The 9,276-nt window shown below is 46.2% G+C and overlaps 1 protein-coding gene across 3 annotated transcripts in view; it reads right to left on the bottom strand.

Annotated features, from left to right (window-relative positions):
* Positions 1-8,646, bottom strand: part of GAB1 (GRB2 associated binding protein 1) — a 153,395-nt gene extending 144,749 nt beyond the window's left edge. Inside the window, exon 1 of one of the 3 annotated variants that reach the window (XM_019522139.1) lies at positions 7,947-8,646. In XM_019522139.1, the coding sequence (XP_019377684.1) occupies positions 7,947-8,018 (72 nt within the window). In that variant the 5' untranslated portion in view covers positions 8,019-8,646. The remainder of the gene's footprint in view (positions 1-7,946) is intronic. The other 2 variants (XM_019522138.1, XM_019522140.1) reach the window with 2 other exon arrangements.
* Positions 8,647-9,276: the final 630 nt, after the last annotated feature.

The following is a 9,276-nucleotide window of genomic DNA, read 5'->3' as shown; positions in this document are numbered from 1 at the left end:
CAAGACCCAGTGAGGGAAAGCCATGTTCTAGGAACCCAGTAGTCATCATCAGAGTCCTGCCAGACCATGTTTTGAAGATCTGTGCAATTCACAATGAGCAGCACTCCCTTTCATCCTCTCACTGGGGAGATCATTACTATGTGGGAAGGAATGGCACCCCTTCTTCCTCCCCAGTTTGACCCTGTAGTGCAAGAGAAGTTGAAGTAGGGTGCTTGCACCCAAAAGCTTGTAAGAACAATTTTTCCAACTATGCAGTTGGTCTAATAAAAGATATCACATTTACCCAAAGAACCTTGTCTGCCTATGTCCTTAGATCAACACGGCTACAACCAACAACCCTGAACCACAAATCTGTATTTATAATTTGCAGTGTGCTTCCCTGATTTGGGGTGCCTGGGGGGAAAGTTTGGACTTACATTTTTGGATTTCCAGAGACTGATGGAAACATGATGGAGAACCATGGTCACATAGGGAATGAGAATATGGCTGGCCATTAGTAAGATGGCTTTTACTGAGCAAGCAGTGCAAGGGAGCTATCTGATTTTTTTTAAAGTTCCAGCAAAAGAGGTAAAACAGGGTCAGTTGTGGCCATATTCCAGAGCAGCCAGTTGCAGCAGTGAGGGCTTGAGGTGCAAGGCAGTGTGGGATGCCTGGAGGACCAACCAGACCCATGTCACATAATACTTGGTCTCCACACTTAGCATGTACCCAGTACACAGTGAACTAGTTCAAAAGGCTATCAGTTTAACCAGCTTGCATGCCTGCCCATTCCAGGTTTAAACTGCATTTAAACCAATCTAAGCATGACATGTGTCCATCCCTAGAAAGAGGAGAGCCAGGGGTTCTAACCACTGCCAGGTTCTAAGTGACCTAGTAATCTCTCACGATCAGCTGCGTAATACATTTCCATCAGACCTAACAAAAAGGAGGGTGGCTACTTCTCCCCTTTAAAGGAGATGACAGACCATCAAAGAAGCAGCCAGTGCCATGTCCCAGTGATGAGTGGTCTCATGTTGAAAGAGGGCAGAGGGTTTAAAGAAATCTCTTCTTCCCAACCACGTTGCCAAAGAATGGAAAGTTAATGGTTACTGATGTATATCTAAGACCACAGTCTCTCCCCTATACTACCTCATTAGCTTGAACACAGGTAGCAATCTAGACACGGCAGCACAAAACTTACTGTTGGCTGCAAAATGCATCCAAATTGCTGGGTAAATAAAAAGAATATAATCCCATGCTGAGCTAAAGGCTAGATGCCTACCAGTACAGCAGTGACTGCAATGAAAGCATAACCTCAGTCCTTTACTTTATGTCAGCATTTTGAAACCAGCAGCTACAACTTTAACTAGGGTCATGAGTCTCACAATAACCCAGGACAGGCTGAGACCAGAAGCAGGACTTGTTCTCAGGGAGCAGGGGGCTCAAAAACTATGGGGACCACTACCTTTTGTGACACTGTATTTTCACTTTGTGCACAAAACAATATTAACTCTGTTTTTATGAGGGGATAAGGAACAAGTTATGTTTACCCATGCTTTCAAGTGCAAAGTTTGGGGTCCATCTAATTTACATGTTCTTCAGGAGTATCAAAATGCAGCATGCTGAGGTCCCTAAAGCACATAGAGAAAGGGGAGGGAACAAACAGACGTGCTGATTCTAGCTGAAACATGAAAATGAGAATATTTGCTAAACTGCATAAGTACTAGTACTTTGCCATATAAAAGGAACAATAACTCTGTAATATTTACTGAAAAAAGACAAGCATAGAGTTATACACTGATTAAATTAAGCAGCAATTAACACAGTCTACCACCTGATGACCTCTGCCATGCCCAGAAGCAACTTGGCAAGTTAAGTCAGCATTAGCCTCAGTTTAAAAATGTATTTGTTTTTGTCACTTTGTATCACAGTTTTAAGTAACTGTGATTTATTTTTGTTTACAAAACAGATCAAACAAAAAATAAGAAGTGAAATACACATCTGGGAGAACAATCACAGTTCATCTACTCAAATGCTATAGCTTGTTGGTCCCATGTTGCCTTCATTTTCTATCCCCAGTTATTTTTTTGAAACCCTCTTTTTAACTTAAGTTTAACATAGGAAGCAACTAAGAAAAGGCACAGATGTTTGTACAGATTACTACCATTTTAAAAGTTAAATTAAGGCTCTAAGATAGAGAAGGAAAACATTTTTAGATACATTTCTCTAAAGTCTTGGAAGAAGCATCTAAAATGTAGCAAAATATATGAATGGGGGTTTATTTGAAGAGCTCTAGGTAACAGCCACTTCCCACAACCTACATCATCAAATGTTATCATGATAAACAACATAAAAAGCCTACGTTCAGGAACCAGTCTTCTTCTACAAAGATGTATGTTCATGTTTATATGGAAAACATGAATACTTAAACAAACAAACATTTCTTTTTTCTATCCTGACAGTTCCCAGCTGAAGGCTGCCCAGAATCTATAAATACCAATTTGTGGTTCAGGGTTGCTGGTTGTAGACGCGTTAGTCTAAGGACACAGGCAGACAAGGTTCTTTGGGTAAATGTGATCTCTTTTATTAGACCAACTAAATAATTGGAAAAATTGGGCATTGCAAGCTTTCCGATACAAACACCCTTCTTCAGGCACAGGGAGTGTGCCTCTCTCCCTGTGTCTGAAGAAGGGTGTTTGTATCAGAAAACTTGCAAAGCACAATTTGTCCAACTATTTAGTTGGTCTAATAAAAGATATCACATTTACCCAAAGATTTGTGGTTCATACATTCAGAGCACACATTCATTTTGTTGACTAAATTTCAGAGGGAAAATTATAGGCTGTACTGTAAAGCCCTACAGTACAGAGACAAGTTAGCTTCCAAGTTACACTGTATTAATAGTGTTCAATCTACGTACTCAACATCTCCTAGAAGAGTGTAGGTAGAATCAAGTCCAAAATATCAAGGCATCTCACAGGATTACTAGACTATGCTTATTCATTTTGACGTATTTGACATCACTGACATTGATACCACCATGGTACCCTTAAAGTTGACTGTGATCTTGCACTAATTTTACACAGGTATAAGTCAACTGATGCTAGTAGACTTGCTCAAAATTTATGCTGCTGCAAGATCATGACAGTTCTTCACAACTATTAGATGCTTTGCAAAAAGGTTCTCTCGCCCACATCACTTTGTACCTCATCACAATTATTCTGATGAAGAAAGACTTTGATCTATTTCTGGGCATCAAAATACTATTTAAGACATATAATTAATACCTATGAAACTGGGTTACCTGAGAAGTAACTTCTGACTACGTTAATAAAATAGTCCACTTCTACTGCTTTCAGTACCTAGAGTATTGAAGGGAATCCACAACACTAGTAGATTGTGAATATAAGATAATTTTTAATCACAGGCCTGAGCTGCCTAAAATACATATTTTAATGTCGTACTGTAATATGTTTTGAGTCATGAAATTTAACTATTTAAAATATTTTCAGGATTGTCCTATATTGCCTAGACTCCTTCTTGTTACATACATAGTGCAATTCATGACCAACAGCACTCAAGAAGTGTTTACTACTCTTCTACTATAAATTATTTGGTCTTTCTGGCAAAATTTCATGCACTGCAAAACAACATGCACTTCATACAAACTAGGCTGTTTTAAAAAAAACAAGGCTGGATTGCTATTTCTGACTTTAACACAAACAAGTCCATGTGATAAAACAGTCCAAGTGATGCTTATAATTTTTATTTTTTGTTATTATGTACCAGAAGTACCAAATACTGTACTTTAGGATGCACCCACTGGAGAACCATCCATGCACAAAGCAAGTGTTGAAAAATACAAGACAAGGATGCAATTTTCAGCACACACAACACAGAAGTTGTCACACAACCCTAAATTTAGGAGGAATGAGAAGTAAAATTGAACATTTAGCCATCAGATTAATAAAAAACGTAGTAGTGATAAGTTCTGCTAAGGACTCATAGCTGTCCTTCTCACTGCCTGCCAAGATTCCCTCCCCAAAGCAGAAAGGACTGCATCTGCTACTTGGTTAACATATGGATTGTAAAAATCCTCTATGCTATGCTTCTCCCACAAAGATCACCTGATGTTTGAACTGGCAAAGGCAAAGCAGAACTGCAATATGGCAATATATGATCCAAGCACTTATTTTTAATATATTTTTTAAGACCGATTGGATACTTTTTTGGGTTTTAAAAATGGAGAACGTGGAGCAGAGAAGCATGAAGTGAATGACAGAAGGTACAGTCAAGCTGTAAAACTTTTACCAAAATAAAGACGACTAGATGAAACAAGAAAGTAGCACAAAGGCAAACAGAAAGAAAAGGCTTAGGTTTGAGTCCATTGGAAATCAGGAGTGAATTCTACACACCTTCCTCCTGATAACCCAGGGGTGGGCAAAGTTGGGCCCATGGGCCAGATTCAGCCCGCAACAGATTCCATTTCCCAGCACCTTCTGCCTGCATCGCGGCAGCAGTGCAGGGCTGGGTTTTCCATGGGGATCAGCCCAAGCAACACTGGCAGGGCGAGAAGCTGCTCCAGGGCTGGGATTCTGCAGCAGTAACAGCATGATCTGGAGCCAGGGCAGAGCCATGGTACCCCCGGCCTGGGGCATGCGTGCAATGGATCTTGGATCTGGCCCAGCTCTGGACCACACTGTCACCATTGCAAAATCCCAGCCCCAGCTCCCCACCAAGCCACACACACACTCTGCCAGCACTGCTTGGGCCGGACTCCATGGAAACCTTGGCCCCGCACTGTCAGGGCCCCAACCATCCTGGGGTCTCCGTGGAAACCGGATGCAGAGCCGCAGGCAGGGGCTGCTGGGAAATGGAGTTGGGCTGCTGGCCGGATGTGCTATTTTGCCCACCCCTGTGATAACCTGTGCAGAGTACAGACCCAATTTTCCCCTTCTCTTGCTTCCTTCACACTCTTTAACCCACCAAACCCTTCACAGAGCTGAAGCAGATGACTCAGAGGGATTCTTCCATGTTTTCAACACAGATCCTCCTGAATAAGCAATCACCATCTCTGTCATGCTGCTGAAAGTAACCGATGCCGTCAACTAAACCACTTGCAATACCAGCCTGAGTGAACTCACTGCAACTGTTGGTAAACACGTTAACTCCACACAAACATGCATAAAAAAACCCAAGGAAACCATTTTGCTTCTTAAAGGGAAAAGGTATGCATGTGCTTCTTTATGAAACACATCCAAACAACAGTGATTTTCCATTCCCAAAATGCTTGCTTCTGATTATGGCTTCACATGCTTGCAATTTGACTTCAATACTGTGTCAAACAGTTTACAAAATGAAAATCCCTATGGAACAGATGTCTGTCCACGAGTTTCAAAGTGTTTTTCTCCATTCTCCCTCAGCACTGAAACTGGATTGAACCATCATTTCAGGCTTCCTAACTCCCTTCCCAGATGGATCCTGGATTTGTCCCAACCCTCGAATGTGTTAACTAATACAGCGTGAAGTTAGTTTTCCATATATGCGTACAAAGCACATGCTTCAAAAAAGTACTTTCCACTCAAAATATATTCCCTTCTTGTGACAGACGCTTTTGCAACGTCACCAGTACAAATCTCAGCTTTACAAAACTCCTTTCTTACACAGTATTATAGAAGTGTGATACTGATAATAGAGAGCATAGGCCAGTGTTTCAATAGCATGCTTAGTAGAAACTCCCTGCTCACACTTCCACTGTTTTGGATCCTGACCACTGATCAGGAAATCAAGGTTACCTTTGTGTTCCTCTTTGAATGATCTTCAGTCCATTACTTGCCAGACATCATCCCCTCTAGACATCGCCTACCCTTCCCAGTGTAGTGTCAGCAAGTAACAGTCTGTAGCTACGAGTAGGATTTAAGCTCATGACCTTTTGCCTTCAGTGCAAAGTGGTAGCAAATGAGTCACTCGGGGATGAATGTATATTTGTTTGTACCCCCTAGTCTCATCCCGGTATGATACATCCGCAAAAGGCAGATTTTCACTTTCAACACAAAGGCATTAAAGAAATACTGCGGTGGAATATAGAAGTTATCTTAGTGCCACATAAAAAGCATAAAAATTCCTGGTCTTTTCAGTCACTTTATTTAAAAGCAAAACCAGTTACATCAACCTGAATTTTAAGAAGCGATCTGGAATTTGCATCAACTCCAAAAGTCTGATTTATGCTTTTTAGTGCCAAAGGAAGTTATGGCACTCCTGCTTGATATCACCTAACAGATATCTTCCTGGAGAGTAGCATTAAGATGTCTGTCTCACAGGTCTACCAACAGTCCCACTGACTAGAGTCCAGAGTGTATATATGCTGACGTATATCATACTTTAAATAGCTAAATAAATATTAGTCGGCCACTGGAGCTTTCTCGTATTGGAACTTTTTTTTTTTTTTTTTTATTAAAGTTGGTTGTTTAGACACCTTTGCCTTCAGAAAAACCTAAACAACATGGACACGTCTAATACTACTGGAGGGGTTAACTGTGATTTATGGTTCTGAACTTTTTACTGTTGAAAGCACCTTCCATCAAGGAACAGCAGAGCTGTGTATATCTTAGCTGACCTCTGGAGTCCGGAATTGTAAGTCAAACCTAAAAGTTTAGCTCACTTGATGTGTCATCACCAATGTTATGCTACACGTTTACCAATAATGAAGGAACCTTAACAGTAGCTGTACAGAGAAAGAAATGGGTATCTGTCCAGCCCGTGTCCAATTCAGCAGGAGAGGTACAGCAATCAATCTCATTTAAACACCACTAGAGAAAATGAGATTTCTGACATTCACTTCAAAGTGAACAGAAGTGGGGCCTTTAGTGCCTTTGATTTTAAAAAGAAAGAAGATTTCCATTTGTGACATTTAACAACTCAATAACAGCAACACAACTCTGCTTTTCCCTTTTCCCCCTCTTGCTAAAGTGGTCACAGAACGCCAATAAATAATACTACCACGTGAACAGAGCCTGAAATCAATCTCAAGTGGTTCATCTGCCTCAGTAAGACTAGCACCTCGGCAAAAACTACTCTCTGCTGGAGCATACCTAAAATGGCCTATTGAAAAAAACCAAACAAACAAACCCCAAAACATCTTGCATCAATTACACAGATATCAGGAAAGTCACTTTGGTGCCATGGGAAAGGACCTCAGCAAAGAGGAGTTCTGGCACCCTCCATCCCTCCTACGTGACTTGACAGCGTCTCAGAGAGCGCTGAAGAGCTCCCAGAGCACAAGAGTTCCTGCGTCCAGAAATCTGCCCTCTCAGCCAACAAGCCCCATTTTCATACCGCTTTCACATCATCCCTGCTGCCGCCTGGTAAAATATGTACTTCTGAGCAAGAGCGGAGGGCTGGGGGGCGAAAGCGGGAAACACCTCTTGCCCAGTGGCTTGCTCCTTCCCAATTTGGAAGCTCCCCCCCCCGGCCTGAACAGCACCAAGCAAGGAGGGAGCAAGCGTCTCAGATGTCTGGTGGGAAGATCATGGAATCCTGTTGCAGCAACTTGAGCGATTCTCTTGCGGGCGGGGGGGGGGGGGCGGCTTGGGATTTCTGACACCGGCGAGGACGGGGAGCGATCAGCCTCTTACCCATTCCCCTCGCCTCTGAGCTGCTCGGGGTGGGGGGAGGGCTGACAATTTAAGATACAGATATAGCTGATATCAAGTGGGACTACAAGGGAGCTGGGGGTAGGGGAGGAGGCCTGGAAGGGGCAGGAACCCAGAGCCAGGATCTGCAGCGGCAGTGGCACGAGTCCCTGAGCTGCGTGCTCGGCGATGGGGGAAAGGAAAGCTGCTGGGTTTCAGTGGCAGCGATCCCCCCCATGCCCCAGAGACAGAAGCCGAGGGAGGAGCAGGAGGATCAGAGGGAAGAAGGGCAAGGGCTGGGAGGGGAAGGAGAAGCGGGGCGGCTAGAGCACTCACGTAGCGCTTCAACTTCTTCTCCGGCGGGGACTTTCGGAGCCAGCCCGAGCAAACCACCTCCCCGCCGCTCATGGCTCCGGCGCCTTCCCGCAGGGGAGCGAGTCCTCGTCCAGCAGCAGCAGCAACGCGGCCGAGCCGAGCCGAGCCGCGCCGCGCCGAGCCCAGGCTCCGGCCTCCTGGCGCGGGAGAAAGGGCACGGGAGTGAGGCGGGGGGCGTGTGCGCCTCGCACACAAACAAACAGCCCGAGCTGGGAGGGGGGAGAGGCGGCAGCCGGCCCGAGCCGCCAGGCGCTGCCCCCTCCCCGCCGGCTCACGCAAACATCAAGCAGGCGGAGCGCGGCCGCCGCCCCGCCCGGGCCCGGCAACTTCCAACTCCTGCGTCCCAGGCAGCGGCGCTGGGAAGGGGTGGGGAGGAGGCTTTCCCTGCCCTCCCTCTGCCGCCCGCTTGGCAAATCTCAGCGCGGCTGCAGCCGCCAGCGCCGCTCCTTCCCCTTCTTCCTCCTCCTCCTCAGACAGCGGGAGGAGGGGAGCGGGCGGCCGGGGTGTCCCCTCGCCTCCACCTCCCACCGGCGCTGGCAGGGCGGAGCGCGGCCAAATTGGCAGATCGCAGCCGGGGCTGAGCCAGCCAGAGTTCGACGGATCGAACGTTGCGCTCGCCGGAGTTCGGCGGATCGAACGCTGAGACTTCAAGGGGGCGCGGGAGTGGGGGGGGGGATCCCAGGCTCGGAGTCCCGTGCAGGGGCGGAGGGTCGCTCCTTCTTAGCCAATGCGGGAGGGACCTGCGCTGCTATGCAAATGCCCTGCCCCGCCAGCCCCCTGTCTCCTACCGGCCCACCGGCCCCGGCCGCTGTCAGTTCCCCGCACTGTCCCCACCCCTTACCCCGCTCCCTTCTTCCCCAGCGATGGCCTCTGTGGCTCGCACTCTCCGGCCAAAGCGGAGGAGTCCGAGACTTTCTCTGAAACTCAGCCGAGAGCTTTGCCAAACAAGGGCAAGGAGGGGAGGGGAAAGGGCTTGGAGAGGGATCCTGGGATCTGTAGTCCGCAGGACGGTGCGTTGTAGGGCTGCTCTACGGGCGGGCTGGCTCAGGAGAACTACAGGGCTAGGTGCAGCCCCGAAGGAAGGTGAAGTTGGAAGAGGCCTGAGAAGCAGAGAGAAACCCAGGCAAGAGAGTTTCTCTATGGAGAAGTCTCCTCCCTGAATCTTGCCAGAATGAGAGGAAAAACAACAACAGATTTTCTAGAAACATGGGGTTTAGGGCGCTTTCATTCTGGAGGCCAAGCAGCAGCGAGAAATTCAAGGTATCCAGGTTGTAGCCGGATTGGTCTAGAG

Source organism: Gavialis gangeticus, unplaced genomic scaffold, assembly GCF_001723915.1.
Source record: "Gavialis gangeticus isolate Ggan-Ray unplaced genomic scaffold, GavGan_comp1, whole genome shotgun sequence".
NCBI lineage: Eukaryota > Metazoa > Chordata > Crocodylia > Gavialidae > Gavialis > Gavialis gangeticus.
Note: the sequence above shows the minus strand (reverse complement) of the source record. Positions and strands in the feature narration are given on the sequence as shown.